Source organism: Bremia lactucae, linkage group LG2 (genome assembly GCF_004359215.1).
Source record: "Bremia lactucae strain SF5 linkage group LG2, whole genome shotgun sequence".
Classification (NCBI taxonomy): domain Eukaryota; phylum Oomycota; class Peronosporomycetes; order Peronosporales; family Peronosporaceae; genus Bremia; species Bremia lactucae.
This window is the reverse complement of record NC_090611.1, coordinates 4,034,585-4,052,893: the sequence shown is the minus strand read 5'-3', so window position 1 is coordinate 4,052,893 and position 18,309 is coordinate 4,034,585. Positions and strand designations below refer to the sequence as shown.

The following is an 18,309-nucleotide window of genomic DNA, read 5'->3' as shown; positions in this document are numbered from 1 at the left end:
TGAAAACGTCACTATTTCAAATAGTTTCGTAGTTAAGCACACGGGTGCAACATCTTTCGGTTAAGATTAAATACTAAGCTCTTACTCATCAATAATAGCACAACCTAAAATAAGAGCAGTTCAGTCTGCCGAAGAGTGCAGCACGATGGCCACGCCGCCTCGCGACGTGCGGGAGGCGCTCCAGGCATCTCTAGGCTGGAACTTCGTCTTCCCATCCTCCGAGTCTTCAGCCGTCCGCTGTCTCGTGGCTCATCCACAAGATGAATCGCAATTAGCCGAATGGCTAGTGCGTGCGTTACCGCCCCTTCCGCCGTCATCCGAGTCAGTTTCGTGCTCCCAAGCACAAGCTACAGCCCATAATTACCAACCAATCCATCCCTGTTCCGATTTGGAAACGCTTTTAGCGCACAAATTGAGCTTTAAAGGTCTCGAACAGCATATCGAGACATCAAAGTCTTTTATGTTTCATCAATCCCACGGTTCTGAGCTACAAACGGTACGTGAAGATACCCCTTCCGTATACCCTTAAACGTAACGATACTTAACACTTAGACTGTAGCTATCATCGACAGACGTACTTAAGCTTCTATACACGGACATTCCACTTTACGTGCCTACAAACAATGCTCAAGTGACCCAGGGACTCTTTGCAAACCACGCGAGACGAGAGAATCCGCATTTGCCTCTCCTTCGAGGGGTGTATACCGACCCAGTTCAAAATTGCTCTTATGCTATTTTTAAGTACCATCCTCAATCGTTTCAAGACGTACTTAAGTACAATCATTCGGTACTCGACGGGCACCCTCAAGTAGATGTCCCAAGCTTCACCACCGAGCCACAGAACGCACTCGGAGATCTCAAGAAGCGTCTTGTGTTATACCAATTAACTCGTATCCTCGCATTCCTTCACACTCGCGGCTTGGCGTGTCATGGCTTTACACCACGCGAGTTGTTCTTATCCGACACGTTATGGGTCCATCTTGCAGCCCTTCCACGTATCCTTGATGCGTGCATCCATGCTCGAAAAAGACCGTATCCTGACCAAATACAAGCTCCTCAATTATTCCGCGATATCGAGTCCTATACGTCTCGATCCATGACAGACCGATGGAGTACAGGAGACATGAGTAACTTGGCGTATCTCTTGGCTTTAAACACGGCAGCTGGACGACGAATGGAAGACGGTATTTTTCATCCGTTTGTACCGTGGGTCACGGACTTTACTGCCGGTCCTTTCAATGGCTGGCGTGACTTGAGTAAGAGCAAATTTCGACTCAATAAAGGCGACGCACAGCTCGATCGAACGTTTGCGAGCAGTGCCGTACCGCATCATATTACTGAGAGTTTGTCCGAGATTACGTACTATATTTACGCAGCGCGACGAACGCCAATGGCGTTACTACGACGCGTTGTGCGTGGGGATTTCCAAGCAAAAGAATACCCGGCAACCATGGCACGAATGTTTGAATGGACGCCAGACGAGTGTGTACCTGAATTTTATCTGGATGCACGCATCTTTACATCGTTGCATCATGACGAGATGGAAGACTTGGAATTTCCAGCATGGGGCGACACTACAAATACCAACGCTGCAGTGGCGTTTGTCACGTGGCATCGCAAGATGCTTGAAAGTGATCGTGTCTCGAGTCAACTTCACTTGTGGATTGATTTAAACTTTGGCGCGGCGTTAAGTGGCGATGCTGCAATTCGTGCGAAAAATGTGCCATTGTTTGTACAAGCCACGGAAAAAAGTCCTGGATTTGTACAACTCTTTAAGACAGCACATCCACCGCGAGTGTATCGTTGTTTGAACAAAGAGGAAGGTGCATTGGAGAGGTTGACACAAAACGTGGACTTGAGTCATGAAGACGCGATCTCACGTGCTGGATGGAGGCCACAAGGGATGAAGAAAGAGGTGAATGCGATGCTTTCGCGAGCGATGCATGTGATTGCAGAGACCCAAAAGGATTTGAATGGAAGTGGTCCATTGGCATCGATTGGAAGTGGTGGGCATGGTAAATTGAACGCCATGGGGGCACGAGGACTGGTGTTTTCAGACGTCGAGACGTCCCGTTTTGGTCTCTTGCATAGCCAAAGTGCAGGAGAAACGGGAACAAATCCAGTCACACTAGCGTCACCAACGGACGGGACGCGTAGTCAAGTGATTATGCGAAATCTCAAGCATCGACGACGTGGAGGTCACAAGCTACGGACTCGATCGCAAGTGAATGCAACAACAGTCTTGGAATCCCAAGGGTCTCCGTCGATGAATATAGTGAGCAATACACGTGAGACGCAATCACCGTCGACACCATCGCTAGGTACAAGTGCGTCCACGAGATTAGGCACGCTTTTTTATCTTGACTCGAGCAATCCGACAAATTCGGGTACCAACAATAGCTTTACGAATGGGCTAAAGACTTGGAATGGGTCGGAAGCTTCCGGGAGTTCACCGAATTCAGGAGCGTCGTATAATCGAACGAATAGTCGAAGCCTCACTGGCAGCAATGGACCAGTTGATCACTTGCGTGTGCTAACAAACGGCACGTCTCAACCAGGAACGAGTGTCGGGCTTGGACACGACCGTCGGGAAGGAACGCATCATGCTCGACACGCGTCGTTAGGGAGCGGAAGTCCGAATCCCGGGACTCACTTGCTGCGTGATTTATGGCAGCAAATCCGACAGCCAGAAGACGATGGATCGCATGGAGGAAGCAGTCACCGACGTAGTGTCAGTGCTAGTCATGACGTGCTCGTGCCGTTTAATAACGTGTTGGGAGACATGCTTATGTCAGATCTTGATATGAGCACAGAGGCAGGCGGGTGCGACGGATCTGAGCCGCTGGATGAAGTGGATTGTAAGCTTCTTCAGTTGGGATTGCGAATTATTCTTCCTACCCCCGAGACGGATGTGAAAGGAGATACAACGCCATGTAATGTGGTACAAGGAAATCTTGAAGACGACTTGATCTTTGCTGATGCGATTATTGATCCGATTTATAGCATTCCGGAAGAGCTCGAAGTGGTGACGGCGCATGATTTGACTTTATTTGAACGTGCACAAGCTGCTGATATCTTTTCATTCGGATGTCTTGTTGCGGAGCTATATACTCGGTCGCCTATCTTTTCAAGACGGTCGTTAGAACAGTATTTAGCAGCGTATGCACGACATCAGACGCAATGTCAAGCTACAGCTCCAGAACCGAGTAGCTGGATCTCTCGTTACGTTTCTGTTTCTTGCAAAAAATTATCAACAAACCAGCGTCTGTGGTGGAACCACGCTGTATCAAATCGACTCGCGGGTCTGCCTTTGAATTTAAAGAACGGAGTGCTGGATATGTTGCATCCCGATCCACGTCAACGTCTACTTCTTGTCTCTCAAATTGATGGCTTTGAATGGATACAAGCAAGACAACTAGACTCTTGTCAGTCGTCGCAAGAGAACCAGTGTGTCTTGTCGACACTCCCTCCTCATGCTGTCCACGCTGCGCCGTCAGCGTGGTTCCCTCATGACATGATGGTCGTGTACATGTTTTTAAAGAAACTCCACACTGTTCCTGACCAGAATTGGCACGCACGTTTAACACTAACAAGACAACTGCTCTCATCCTTGACAAATCTCTCGGAGCTGCACTTTCGTGTCGCAATGCCAGAACTCGTGCGTTTCTTTCGCGCGCGTTCCCATACCGAATCAATTCGTGTCGAATGCGTGACAGCAGCTGTCGTGTTTTTGCTGCCGGAAATGGCACGTCAGCTTGGTCGAGACCAAGCTCGCGCGGAATTATTGTCAGACGTCGTCCGTTTGTACGAAAAGAACGACTTGGCTCCGTTGTATCGCTGCTGTTTGGCTGCGCCGAAGGTAGTCTTGTCAGTTCTACAGGCATTTGGAGCAGCGACTATCCTCGACACATTTGTACCAGTCATCCTCGAGTGGCTCGTGCCGCCTACAGCAGCAGATGTCGATGTTACATTGCAATCATCCATGACGCCGGATTCGATCCATCCGGCTCCGTTGCCGCCATTTGCCGCGGAATCTGCGGCACTTGCTGCCGTCACGTGTGGAGAATTGTCTTCGCCATTGATGCTCGGGCCCTCGCTGACTGTAAAGTACGTGCTTCCTGCTCTATTAAATCAGCTTGGTCGTGCTAAAAGTCGATGGACGCATCTTGCCGAATCCAAGCCGCTTCGACGTACCGACAGGAAGGTAAGTATCGCGTCTGGTGGCGGACATGGCCAAGACACGGAGCCCGAAGCATCGGACTTTCATTTAACGTTTCTACTCAAGGCCAAATTGTATGAATCCCATCACGTCGCGGACGCAGTGTTACAAATTTGTCGAGAAGTTGGCGAGTATGCGGTTATTCACTTGCTGCTTCCTCGGCTTTTTGACGTATTGCCAAAACTAGTGACGTTAGCAGAGAAGATTGCGTCCGTACGGATTGAAGGCGTCCCGGTACGTTCGTGACAAATATAAGTACGTCGAGGCACTTGTTCTAATGCTTGTGCTTTAAAAACAGGAGGAGCTTGGTCGTGAGATTTATGTCTTGTTGCGTATGTTACGACACGTTGTACGAACGCTGAATGACCCCACAGCGCTTCATGATCTCCTCTCGCGACGGGCTCGTAGTAATTTAATGGACCTCTTAGCACAAACGTCGCCACCTTTTCTCAGTCCTCGTGTCGCGACTGCTGTAATTGCGGCTGCAACTGCTAGCAAACGCCATTTCAATGACTCGCTTCCACCAACCAAGACAAGTCGGTTTACGAAAAAAGTGCTTCAGAGCTTTAATGGTTTAAAAGATGCCGATCATCGAAATCTTCGCGCATTTACAGTCGTCGGACTCTCCCGTACCATCGCTGCCGTGTGTCAAAAACTCGGTCCGGATGCTGTAGTGTCCGATTCGACCGTAGTAAACGGTCTGAACCGATTTCTTAAACGTTGTAGTGACGTCTATGCCGAGCTCGAAGTCTCAAATTTTCAATGGGATCTTGCAAGTGAATTAATGAGCGAATTGTGCGTACCTCTTCGTCTTGTATTGGGCAAAGAAATGTTCTCCCGGACGTTCCCGATCGTTGCGGGCAGTTCCGTGCTTCAATTATTATTACTACCACTTGGCAATCCCGAAGCAAGTGGAAGAAACCACGAAGCACGTTCCAGTTCGCGTCACTTGAGTGCGCTCGACGATCGTCTTGGAAAATCGCAGCAAATGTTGTTAAATCCAGACGAAAGAGCTGATCAAATTCGTACTGAAGACGAGCCCACTCTGAAAAACACTTGGTTCCATACCGACACGGTTACACCCGAGGAGTACACAACGTACCCTCCCGAGTTATTGCGTACGGCATACCACGCCGTACGTCTCCACGCCGTCCGTGCGACAAGTTTTCTTCGAATTCCATCGACACTTCTTGTTGGAAGCGGAAGCACTGCGACGCATTGGGAGAGTGCGTTAAATAATGAGTTGATTTGTTTGCAAGAAGCGCGACGAGAGCGAAAAGTTGGCACTTCGGCTGATGAACGTCCTAATGCAGACGCTGTGTGGCTCCGTCCGCGCGTAGTCCAGCCATTTGATACACGGTATGAAGATTTAAACACGACTGCCAGTCCTTTGAAAACGTCGTGGGCTCTTGTCGCGGAGATTCGACAGTCTTTAAAAGCGCATTCAAGTGCGATTTCCTGTACAAGTGTCGATTTAGAAGAAGAAATCGTGCTCACTGGTAGTCGACACGGTTCGTGCCGTGTGTGGCGACTCTCGGACCATCCCATGCAAGCACGCGCTGCTGCGTCTATTACGATGAAAGACACTCGTCCAGTGCTTGCTGTAGCTCGCGTTGGTTCGGCATATCGACGTGGTGCGATGGAAGTAGACGGCGGCATGGCGGTTGCCGCGTCAGCGTCGTGTGTGTTGCTTTGGGATTTAAGCACGAGTCAAATGCGAATGCGTCTTCCGTTTTCGGCAACGTTAGAGCCTATTGTGGCCATGACAATTGCGACGTCGGGAATAAACGTGGCTGTAGCAACTGCTCACCGTGTCCTTGGCATTGATGCCCGTGGAGGTCCACGTGTGGTAGCAGAATGGGGGGCGGATCCTGCGGGGCTTGCGTCCTTGTTGCCGCACTTGAGTTTAACTGCTATGACGTCGTTTCTTGATACCGTCGCGTATCTCGTGCTTGGGACTAGTACGGGATACATTGTGCTGTTGGATTCACGTACAGGGCGGTATGTGATCAAGTGGCAAGCTCTCGAGGCTGGAGCGCGGATTGTACACGTGGTACAGATTTCCAAGTCGCAGTTGCTGGTGCTAGGGGCCGAGAAAGAAGCGCGTGTATGGCGTATGGAGCTGCAAACTGCGAAACCGCCACAGCTTCGTATGACGATTACAGGCGTGCCAGAAGGCGTTTGTGCGGCGCAAGTTACGGTGCAATCGGGTGCGGACACGTCAGTGTTGTATGTTGCCTTTGGTGCTCGCGTATATTGCGCGCTATTGCCGATGGAGCCACGTGCGGTGGTGTTGATTCAACCGCCTGTGATGAAGCGGATGGAGGTGTGGCAGCTCTCAGAGCCAGGAGGAGCGAGTCGGAGTAGCCGGAGCCGTGTCGTGGCACAGAGTGTGGCGGTGTTGCCATTGCGGCAATTATTGTTGCTCGGGACGGACGATGGGTGTTTAAAGTGCGTAATTTAAATGTAAAACGAAAAGAAAGTTATATTTTTCTAGTAGAGGGAATATTTTGGTTGAGTATATGTATCTGGTACTTGTCATTCAAAAAGTCGCGATTTATTTGTTTAGACCTTTGGCCTCGTTGATGGCATTCTTATGAAGCGTGGCGATTTTGCGGCGGTGGGACTGCCAATCGGCGCCCTTTTCCTCCTTGTAGCGAAAAATGTCCTGACGGTTCTGCTTGTTCCAGTTCACGTCTGGGTGGCCCGCGAGGTAACGCACGCACTGTGCCGTACAGAGGCCAGCAGCGGCTACGCAAGTTACGAGAACGGGCCACGTGCCCTTGTCACCGAGCCATCTCTGAGCAGCGCTTTGAATAACTCGGCCGGCCATGGTGATTGAATCAAACTTTGCTTACGGGGTGTTGAGGCAAGTAGCGAAATGACTTATGAGGACATAAAAGACAGTAGAGACTGACTTGTCAGCTCTATTAATAACTAATATTGTTGAAGATTTGATTGAACAGAAAAGTGAATAATTTTAAACTCTGACGTTTAGTAAATTGTGAGAGGTGATTTCAGCCACGTGTGGCTGCAAATGGTCAGATTTGAACCGGCTGGCTTCGATAAATTAAGCAAACTAATCTAATTGACCGACGCTTTGCGAAATTTATTGTGCCATAAACAGCTCCTAATATTATAAAAATATTTGGATTATGGACGAGTTGGTAATCGATCCTCGCGACTTATCTGCATGATCAAACATCCGAGCGAAATCCACGTGCAGATGCAATCAAGTTGCACCATAGTGGAATAGACATTTGGGCAAAACATTAGGTGTGAGGATGCCCATTGACCCCACAAATCGTAAAATCGCAAACTAGGTCTCGTTTTGAAGAAGAAGATCCGGTGGAGACTTGTATGGTTGCTTAAGTGACTGAAAGTCTTGCAACTAGCGATTTGATAGAGGGACTTGCCTTTGATTTCCTGCGGCCTAATCCTTGTAGTATGCATCCTTTTAAAAAAGTCTTCTGTGCATGGTGGAAACGCTACTTGTAGCTTCGCGGCTACAGCGCGGCGAATTGATAATATATAACACAGTAAACACTTGTAATTAAGGCGCGCTTACATAGGTAAAGAATCGCAATACATGGCAACGACACCTGGTTGTACTAATGGCTAGTAAGACTTTCGGTGGAAACACGCAGGGTAATAAATGAGAGCCATCTACAAATAAGTTTAGGCATAGTTGGTGATGGCTACATACCGCGGTCCTTTTATTCAAAGCCGCACTCGTAGCTACATTTTGCAACGCTGCGTGCGTTTTATACATTTTTTTCATGCGATATAGGTACGTCATGATATTGCCTCAAGCTGACCTTCATTCCTGACTTCGCTCTGTAATAGTGCCTTTGCCGGGAGCCTCGCGGCTCTTGGTGGAATACTAGGAAAGCTCGGTGCGGACACAGAATCCAGTGCACTGCAGTACGTCGACGCGCAGTGCCACCTATCGGCCCTGTCGCCATTCTGCCCTTCCCTGTCATACAGCATCCGACTTTTCAGTTTTGTCCTCATGCTAAGTGTCAACGGCCTCATGCTCCATTACTTTGTCCAAGGTCTCCACGAAACCGACTCCCTCACCGCTACAGTAACCAGTGCGGCCGTCAACTTCATCCTCTCCGCAGCTAGCGGCTCCTTTATCTTCCACGAGAACCTACACTTCCGTTGGTTTCTCGGAGCGACCATCATTCTTATCGGAATGGCTTTTTTACTTCATGGGACGCAAAAAGTTAAAATTCACTAAGAAATTCACAATACAAGTTCCGATTTCCTGACATTCTACACTTGGTCGTCTAGCATTAATTCTTTTCCTACAACGCATCTGGAAGTCCATTGCTACCACAGACATTCATCGCTGCTGGCCAATGATGCAACACCACAAGTTCCAGCCACGAATGTGTCGGGTACCCAACGTTACTAAACCAGTCGGTAAAGACACGAAGCGAGACTTTTTCCTCGACTTTTTCCTTTCGCGCCGAGATTTTAAAACCAGCACTACTTTTCTCCGAGACGACCTCCAAGAATGATTCCAACACAGCAACGGCACCACGTTCAGCCGAATCACGTGCAACTTCAGCGCTCAACGAACTACTAATGGCGTAAAACGCCATTAAAAAGCACATGAGACTCGACCTTATTGTTTCAACTTGGACCATGACTTCATCAAATTCTTCTTTTCCTTCACCTTCACCGTTAAAAGTGCTTTCATCATCCGAGAGCAAGGCAGCACAGCACTGAAGCTTCTCAAGCATTGAGCCTTCACACACAACCAAGAGTCCACAAATTGCCGCATCCACGTCAATCAAATCGTTCTCGTCAGTATCTTCATCCGAAACAACGCGCTCGTCGTTTTCATGGCATTCGTGCGAAAATACGCCAAGAAGACGATGCAATAGCTCTGTGTCTTCGTCATTACAGAACCCCAAGAGACCGTTCGATCCACTTCGTGGCGCCATTAAAGGCAACGTCACACACATCTTTTGGACAGCACGAAGAAACGTACTACGCTGCGTAAGGAGGATTTTCGAGCTCGTACGACGTGGCAAGTCCAGTGCTTCAAGAATTGCACCTTGTAATTCCCACGACGTCACGGAATGAAGTTGCGTCTGTCGAAGAAATGTCTTTAAGGCCACAATATCTTCGTGAAAAAATTGCAACTCGGCCGCGTCCTTTGCGACGGCAAATACCATCACAGGTCCATCCGACGAGAGAACACTCCTGCCATTCATAGACTCACAACCATGGCGTTGTTTCGAGTCGTCGAAACCCGGGTTGAAAGGACCACGGACAAACGAAGTTGATACAATGTCGCTCTGTCGCACTTGTCGTCGACGTGTCACGGGCTTTGTAGGTTGTTGAATTGGCTGCATGGGCTCCACGGGCATTGGAGCTGGAGTCGATAACGGTCCACGGTTCTGTGACTTCATAACCGAAGCAGTTCGCGTGCGCTGAGAAGTGGATGTCAAATCAGTCGTGGTCATGGCAATTGTCTGGTCTTGAAAGTCTTGCTGCTGTTGCCACTTGGTGACATCAAGAAGCTCTACCCACGAAATTAGCTGGTAGCCTCCAGTATTGTACCACTCGCCAAATTGCTCAAACGTGACACAGGTGCGTGAGTGAGTACTTCCATACCCCGAGAGTCCATTCGTCGATGCTACTACAGCGCTTCCATTCGCCACAACATCCGTCATGAGGTCACCCATTGCTTCTTCGATAAAGTCATCGGCTTCAGCATAAATCTTTTCCAATCCAAGACGGTATGTACCATCACTAAGTGCCATGAGGGCGAGTAAAAACGACCGCAAGTAAATGAACAAGACAGAATGCGGAAGCGCATTCAGCTCAGTAGTCGACACAGATGGCACGGATCGATTCTTCGTACTTCGCATTCCTTGCGCAATGGATCCAAAGCCACGCGTACTAGGGAATCGAGCACCATTCGTACCAGGCATGAATACTTGATTGCTCAAAGCACCTCCAAATCCAAGACCAAATCCACTCGTGCCTTGCGCTCCAAAGCCATGCAAGCGCGTACTTGGAGGAGGAACTACATAACTCGCAAGTGTCTTGTGCCGCTGTTGTCGCATTTTCGTGATAAAATCAAATGCCAACGACAATTTCTGGCTCTTGGAACCTCTTCCTAATATACTCAAACCACATGCGAGCTCGAGAGCATTTACTCGACCACAACGTTTACGATCAAAGACATTAAACAGCCGTGAAAGCAATTTCGACGACGTTTGCTGCGCTTTCTCCGACATGCCATGTTTCGTAACCAAACTACGGACGCATTCGTAAAAGTTCGTACGTGTTAGAACCAAGTACGCGCCTTCGTCTTCTTCTACCGCAGCGTACGAGTACATTTGACCAGTACGGTTTTGCGTTTCAACCGTCTTGGACATTTTAAGAGCGTCTTCAGCTGATGGAGTCGCGTACGCCAGTAACGCGTCGTACACTTTACTCACGCTTAAATCTCCAAATTTCGTAGACCGCAACATAAAGAGATACGTCGAGATATCACTCTCGGTAAAGTGCAAAATGTTGCCTTCTTCCACCGCGTCAAAAGCGTAGATCAAAGGTTTTTCACGCTTACTCGCTTCAAATGCTTCCTTCGCGGGCCATTTCGATAAATCAAGCAGCTCAAGCCAAGGGCAGTCCATGTACCCTCCAGCAGCATACCATGCTGCAAATTCTGCAAGACTAATGGCGTCTGGACGTTTGCATGTGGCTTCACAAAAGAGCTTTGAAATCACCGCTCCTGCTGCACGTTCAGCGATCGAGTTTGTGCTCCAAGATTGGACAGATCCAGGGTCATTCGATTGACTTGTCGTGGCATTTAAGCTCGAAAAAGCAAACAAAACAACTAGAATTGACTTGAACAGCTCAAAAAGACGACGACGAGTGACGTGTCCATCTCCATGCGACGCAAAAAGTTTAAACAAAACGCCAAGTTTAGCACTTTTCGTCGTCCCACAAAACACACACAACGCCGCGGCTAACTGTGCCGTTTCGACCGAGATAGTGTTCATACTTCCTCCATTGCCATGCTCTTCGTGGTGGCTTTCGTTACTCGGTAGAATGCTTTCACTTTCAAAGAGCGTGAAAATCTGAAGCAAATGAAATGACAAAAACTCCTGATCTTCACTCGACAGCTCATCACGGGGAACGAGATCGCGCATAGCGCGCAAGAATCCAGGTTTTGTCAAAGATCGATGGTGTGCTTTTTTCTTTAGCAAATGCACCAATTCCCCACTGGTTAAGCGACTTAAATTCATACGTTCCGAGATTGTGTACACGATTGCAACGTCTTTAAGACGAATCCGTAAGAACGTGTTGTCATAGCTCGTGAGCTTGAATTGCAAAGCTACCGACGAAAGATCCTTCACACCAGCTGCTGACGTTGGTAACGACGTAATAAGGTTTGAAATTCCACTAACAGCATCCATATCCGATTCAACAGCAAGACGATCGATAGCTCGAAAGGCTGTAGTATCAAGCACAGTCAAGTCGGAATCCGAACAATTCCTTTCTTCGGAAGTATCCAGGCGATTGTTACTCTCGTTAGAAGAAACCGTGTCGTTCGACGACCCCGAGCCAATGTCGTCATTCCCTGCTTGAATAGCGTTCTCAAGCGCGTGTTGCTGGCGACTAATGTAGCGTAAAATCGCATCCGACACGGAATGAGGTACTTCAGGCCACTTTTTCGTGTCTAATAATTCAATCCAAGCAATGATTGCATAGCCCTGCTGCGAGTACCACACCGCAAACTCTTCAAACGATACAACACCACCACGAATAAATGCGCTTCCAGCACCTGCACCCGCTGCATGAGATGCTGCACCAAATAGATGAAGTTTTTCATTCCCTGGTAACGATCCTCGATGCTCATACCGCGCGTTTGAATGGTGCCGCACTGTACTCGTGGTTGATGTACTTTCATGTTGGATAGAAGCATCCAAACTATGACGGGGATTCCTTTCTTCATGCGTAGTGAACGATTCTCGCGTACTAAACGTCTTGTCCGTGTCTTTGAAAATACAATCAGCAATCTCAATCGCAGTCGTATCTGCCACATTCGCAATTGCTTTAGCAGACAACTCGGAACCATTCCCAAGAGCCAACAACATTGTTAAGAACGACCTTAAAAACTTCCACATTTCTCGGCGAGTGAGACACCCATCATCATCCGCGTCAAAAAGACGATACGCAAAGGCCAACTTCTCACTCTTGGAACCCGCACAGAACATTATAAAGGCTGATACAAACTCAATTGAATCAATTTTGCCCGTGCCACCACGATTAAACGCAAAAAAGAGTCGACTAAGCGTATCCGCGACCATTTTCGAGTCCTTTTCTTGTTTCATACTTTGTGGTGCAAGCATGCGTGCATTGCTATTCGTATGAAACGCAGCAGCGACACTCGGTGCGACATTCAAAGGGAGTAATGTGCCCACGCATCGGTCAAATGTGCTCTTTTCAATACACGAATTCATCAAATTGTCCATGTACGGTTCAAAAACGTCATAAACGCGATGCAATTGCACGTAATTGAGCTTCGTTACACGCTGAAGCTCAAAATATTGGATCAAATCGCCATTATCAAAGCTTAGTGTCGTTATAAGAAGCTCCGTCATAGCTTCGTCACTAGTATCAAATGGCAAATCAAACTCCAGTACAATTTCATTTTTTAAACAAATCGCAGGCAGCGTGGCGGGAGAGCTGCTATTGTTTGATTGTACCGCTGTCGATGATGACTCAAGAGATCCCGAAGACCGATTTATTTGCATTGGCACAGCTTCATCCTCGTCATCGACCTCATCAATCACATCCGCAAATGTAAAATAAGGCTTTTTAATCCCAGGAACGCCGTCGGGTGGATCCGATGCATCAATATCGACTTGAATGTTATTAGCCGAGTAGTAATTATGACTCGCGACCATTGGATCCACGGATCGCGTATCAAGACCTTCAAGGTCGAAGGAAGCCGATACAAACACCCACTTTCGAAGGTCCAGTAACTCGAGCCAGCTCATTTCTTTGTATCCTCCGCCATTGTACCACCTTCCAAAATCTTCAAACGAGACCAATTCAAGTCGCATATCCGAACTCGCTTGCACGATCTCATTCATACAGTCTTTTCCATCTTTCTCCGTTCCATCATCATCTTCTACTTCCTCTTCGTCGTCCGAGTCGCCATTAACAAAACACTCTTCCATAATCGCATCTACAATCTCTTCCTCGCCTAAATCGACCAACGCCGCCCATGATCCATGTCGTTGTTCCAATAGCGCTCCCAACGGGGGTGATACATGCAAGAGTGTAATCAAAACCGACCGCAAAAATCGCCACAATTGCTGTCGATTTAAAGAACCTTTACTCTCCACATCAAAGAAATGAAATGCCGACGCAAGTTTATCACTCTTTGATCCCCACGTCAAGAGACTTAAACCCGCAGCAATTTCATACGCGTCCACCGTCGAAGACTTTTCCGACAAAAACGACCGAAAAAGGTCGAGCATTTTTTCTAAAAACACATTGTTTTCCATTAAATGACGCGTGTCAGTCATACTCAAGAGTTCTTCCAGAGCTTCTAAGAACGTCTCTTCTTCGAGCAAACCATCACTTGTATGCTGCACAAACGTATCGTACATGGCTTGAGGACTTGCGCGCGTAAAATGCGACTCCAGTAGCAAGTCATACAGCGCCAAAGCTTGCTGTTCACCTATGGTCAAGACACCACCATCCACGCTCGAGAATCGAAAGCTCAGCTTCGTCCCTTCGACGTCTTCCTGAAGAACGTTGTTTTCGTCCAAGTCGTCGACATTTCTTTTCAAATACGATCCTTGTACAGACAATACAGCCATTTCCTTCGATCGTGGCCATTGGGTTGAATCCAGCAGTTCGAACCATGCAAGAGTGTTCGAATCACGAGTATTTGCTTCGATAGACGGCCACAGGTGCTCTTCCAACGACACTGGATCGTCTTTTGACAATGCATTCGCAGCCAACATACGCGTTATTGTCTCCTCCACGCACGTAATAAGCATCGACGCTATTGTTTCCAACGAATCGTTTTTTTTCGCAGTCAAAACGTCAAAAATGGCCGATAGCGCTAGCAGTAAACAGCCCATGGCTGTCTGTACAATTGAGAGCGTAAGAGGCGCCGAGCGATCAACGCCACAGCTACAAAGACTGAATTCAATGGCGATCTCGATTTTACGCTTCACGTCACCGGGTAGTAGCACCAAGCAGCCACTCAATAGCTGGTACAGATTCGTGCGATTCGTGGCATGAAACGAGCGAAAAAGACGCGCGAGAGTCTCTTCCATGGGCTTAAACGTCTCATCGGTTTGCAAATCGGGTACGGACCGCACGAGCTGAATGAATTGAGCCTTGTTGAGGATTGTATTGCCATTTGTAGCCGCATAAGCGTCTACGGCCTGTTGAAACGTCTTAATTTGGCACGTTGCGAGCTTCGACGCTATCAGTGCGTGCTGCACGTGCCGCACACGCGTGAGCTGCAGCACTAACGAGCAACTGGGCGTGATAAATGGAAGCTCGACGAGCGTTTCAGCGCTAGATGCTACGGATGAAGAGCGCAAGGACGAAACGTTTTTGGTGCTCTTGTTGCTCCTTGACGGGATCTCATGGCCCTGGAGTGACCGCTCCGAGCGCGTAGACGTCGGTGATCGATCCATGATGGCACTATGAAGCACTAAAGGCAGAGCGCCAAGGACAAAGAGCAGTAGATACAGACGTAAGTAGATGCACGAGGCGTGCTCTTTAGTAGGCTTTTTATTTAACTCTCTACCGCGGTATTTTGTTGCCGTTATGAAATGATCTTTTTTGCGCAAGCGCATTGGCATTGAGCAACGTTTTGCGGGTGTTTTACTACCGTGACGTTGCTCAATGAGGGTTACTTGGATGCCACGGTTATGTCGGTTATCATATAGGTGGGAATGTACCCATTTGGCGATAGAAAAACAACACCGTTTGTGTATACTGACTGAATCTATGTATGTGCGCCGTTAAATAACTGCAAAGTTTGGAAAACGCAGTTTTTGCAATGGACGTGCCTTGAATATAAAAGTAATTGTTACGAAGTTTTCAGGAGAAAGCTCTGTTGGCACATTGTTTAGACAAGTGCGACGAGAACTCACTTGAAGTGTTTTTTTTGGAATGCAGGATTTAACGTTCAGTCTTTAGGAACATGCTGTTGCAGCAATGGACACGAAGGTTTGCGTTACCAAGGAAAACTATTTGTAAGAATTCAGCTGCTTGACACGCTTTCATATTTGCAAACTTGCTTGACTCTGGGCAAGCGCAGTGTTAAGGCATGCTCGTGCGATCACAAGTAGCAATTCGCCTTATAGTATATAGCAGCGTGATATCCACAACAATGACTTACATCACATCTTGGGCTGCCTCTGTGACTCTCGTGGCTCGTGGGTCTGTGCAAGCAAGTCACAATTTTCGAAGCCAACTAGTTTTGCAGGAAGTAGACTAGAAGAATAGCACGTTGCTTGAGCTAATAAGTTAACCGTGGAATTCCAAATGAGGACGAGTTTGCCTAGGGAGCGATAACGAACTGCAAAGACTGTCGTCTGAGCGGGGAAGCAGTACGGGGAACCTCCGTGCTCATCCGTGGCATCCGGTCTAAGAAAGACCGGTTTACTTCTTCATTAACGAATCAGCTTTCGATAAATTAACCGGCAAGGCGACTGGTTCTGAGTTTGCTAATTATTTAATATACCACATTGTGTCAATGACGACAAAGAGCGTAAGCTACGGCTTAAGTGTAGGAGTATATATTACCGGCTTCGCGATCTAATTTATCAGCCATATTGCTCACTGCGGTGATTTGGTGTAGCATAGCAAGCCTAAAGTGAGTATGGGGGTCCAGGGATCTTTTCGGACCACGTGAAGAAGGGGTTTTCAGGATCCTCTCCATTCTTAATCGTAACTAAGATTATAATATACATTTTGGTTCACTCTTGTGAAAGCAGTAGTCGATGTAAATACACAAGAAAAATTAAAATATGCGGAGTAGCAATATCACAAATTAACACTTCCATTCAGTAATGCAATCTGAAGTATTCGTGGCATTGCCAGTCGATTTCTAAGACGTAATTCTGTCGCCGCAATGTTTTCAATTGCGATCAGCTTTGCGGGCTGTAGCATACTTTTCAAAAGGCGAATCCTGAGATGATTGCCTAGCATACACCGAGAAAGGAAATCTGTTGTCAAAGCGAACAAACATTGTCTCGTATCATTTGCCAACTTACCAAAACGTAGCAGCCGTCATTGCCGCAGCAGCAACCACACCCGCGCCAACACCCACGCGCATGCTTTGTTTCACAATTCCGGGCACAACACCTACCAACGCACCGCCCACGCCAGCATTAATCGAATCTTCCTTTTGGCGAATCTTAGCTGCTACATATTCTCCAGTAGAATAAATACAACCGACTGCAGCAAATACAAGCTACGTTTATGCAAATTCACATCGCGAATTAGAGTCTCTCGACGAAAGCACCAGTTTTTCACATCACATACCGAGCGCGCTCCCAAGTGCTTGAGCTGATTTGAAAGCTTGGGCAATTTCGCGCCTATAAGAAGTCAATAGAGTCCAAATGAGTCGTCTTGAAGAGTTTGTCGATTGCCAGCAAGTTTAGAAGGAGCACCAAGCTTTGGAATGGCCCACACCGTTTCAACGGAGCCGATGGCAACTCCGAAGAAAGCCCCAGTTGCCTTTCTCAAACAAACGTTAGATAAGCGTGAGGGTGACACATTGACACATGCGAATCGGAGGTTGCAGCCTCGCCACGTACCGTCGTATACATAATCTTTTCGCTCCCAGCGGCTTCGCTCATTTTCGACGCAAACGAACTTTGTATTTTGATTGGTCAATTAAAACTAATGCAAAAGGAACAACTTTATGCCCGTAAGGTTCAACAAGTTAATATAGTCTACGAGATGCTTTCACAACGTCATGTATCTTTGTGCTTGGGGCAATACGATAGTGTGTGAAGCTTTGCTGATGCATCGTGATTGCTAGTTGAAAACTACTCCAACACCCGTGAGAAGGCCACTGGCCGGCTCCAATTTCTGTTTTATCTCCCGTTTGGGAGGGCAACCTAGCAGTTTCTTATGAATTAATCTGATGCAATCAAATCATCATTCAACTTAGTATGAACATCGCAATGATTCTCGGAAAACAATACGTTACTTCTTGTGAAGTTCTTTCTAGCGGTACTGGATAATGCTAGTTAAAGAGTCGGAAATTGACCTTTAAGGTAGTCTCACCTTCGTAGCAATTCTGGGCTGTCAAGATTTTCAAATGCTTGATCTATCTAGCGCTTGCAATACGTTTCTAATTGTTAACGTATACATATGGCATTGCCAATAATTGCTTGTATTTGCGGCTTTAAAAATAGTCCGAATTTGAAATAACAAATTCAAAGGGAAACTTATTTTGAAATTTTGTGTTTTATGTAATAAATTTGGGCTCATCGCACCGTTGAATGTGAGTGAACGGAATAGTGGATCTATTTTTTAACATATAGACGATGACCACATGGCTTGGCCCAGAGAGGAGACGGTAAGTGTAACGGGGTGTATCGTTACATGAAATTAACACTAAAAGGTTGTTAATTAATATTATCTAAAAGGTAGATACTATTTGGAGGAAATTACTTTATATAGTAATTTCCTGAATTCTTATCCATAAATAGGTATAGACCATTATGTCTATTTATTCCGCAGACTAATCAGCTGTAGAAGTAATCAAAGAGAGTTACGAGATAAGATAGATAAGAATTCATTTACATGTTTAGTATTAGTTTATAGTTAAGACAACATTTACAAAGATAGATTAACAAGACACTTAACTATATTAATACAGTTTTCATTTTACACTCTTAAGCTAACTTGCCTTAAGAGAAGTCTTCCTCTATACGTACAGTGTACGTCACCTAACGAGAGGCACCACTCACATCTGAAGCAGTGTGAAGTGGACTTGTACTGAAACAGTACAAGTCGCAGTGCCCCGTTACACCTGGTAGCACTTTGTAGTCCGTCCAAGGACCACA

General features: G+C 47.1%; 3 protein-coding genes across 3 annotated transcripts; 1 reads left to right on the top strand and 2 right to left on the bottom strand.

The window, feature by feature from the left end:
• CCR75_007447 (uncharacterized protein) lies at positions 1 to 7,061 on the top strand (the record flags this gene model as incomplete). The annotated part of the gene is made up of 5 exons (XM_067965508.1): positions 1 to 496; positions 560 to 4,453; positions 4,518 to 6,670; positions 6,720 to 6,750; positions 6,789 to 7,061. Exons 1-5 carry the CDS (start codon positions 146 to 148, stop codon positions 7,059 to 7,061), a joined length of 6,702 nt encoding a protein of 2,233 aa, XP_067822153.1. The 5' UTR covers positions 1 to 145.
• A 1,468-nt stretch (positions 7,062 to 8,529) lies between these two features.
• On the bottom strand, positions 8,530 to 14,916 carry CCR75_007448 (uncharacterized protein; the record flags this gene model as incomplete). The annotated part of the gene is made up of 1 exon (XM_067965509.1): positions 8,530 to 14,916. The coding sequence occupies one exon, from the start codon at positions 14,914 to 14,916 to the stop codon at positions 8,530 to 8,532; it is 6,387 nt and encodes a 2,128-aa protein (XP_067822156.1).
• A 1,098-nt stretch (positions 14,917 to 16,014) lies between these two features.
• Positions 16,015 to 17,148, bottom strand: CCR75_007449 (uncharacterized protein). The gene is made up of 5 exons (XM_067965510.1): positions 17,050 to 17,148; positions 16,903 to 16,969; positions 16,775 to 16,827; positions 16,504 to 16,703; positions 16,015 to 16,431 (listed from the first exon to the last, which is right to left on the bottom strand). The coding sequence occupies exons 1-5, from the start codon at positions 17,089 to 17,091 to the stop codon at positions 16,368 to 16,370; spliced, it is 426 nt and encodes a 141-aa protein (XP_067822157.1). The 5' UTR covers positions 17,092 to 17,148; the 3' UTR covers positions 16,015 to 16,367.
• Between the last annotated feature and the right edge of the window lie 1,161 nt (positions 17,149 to 18,309).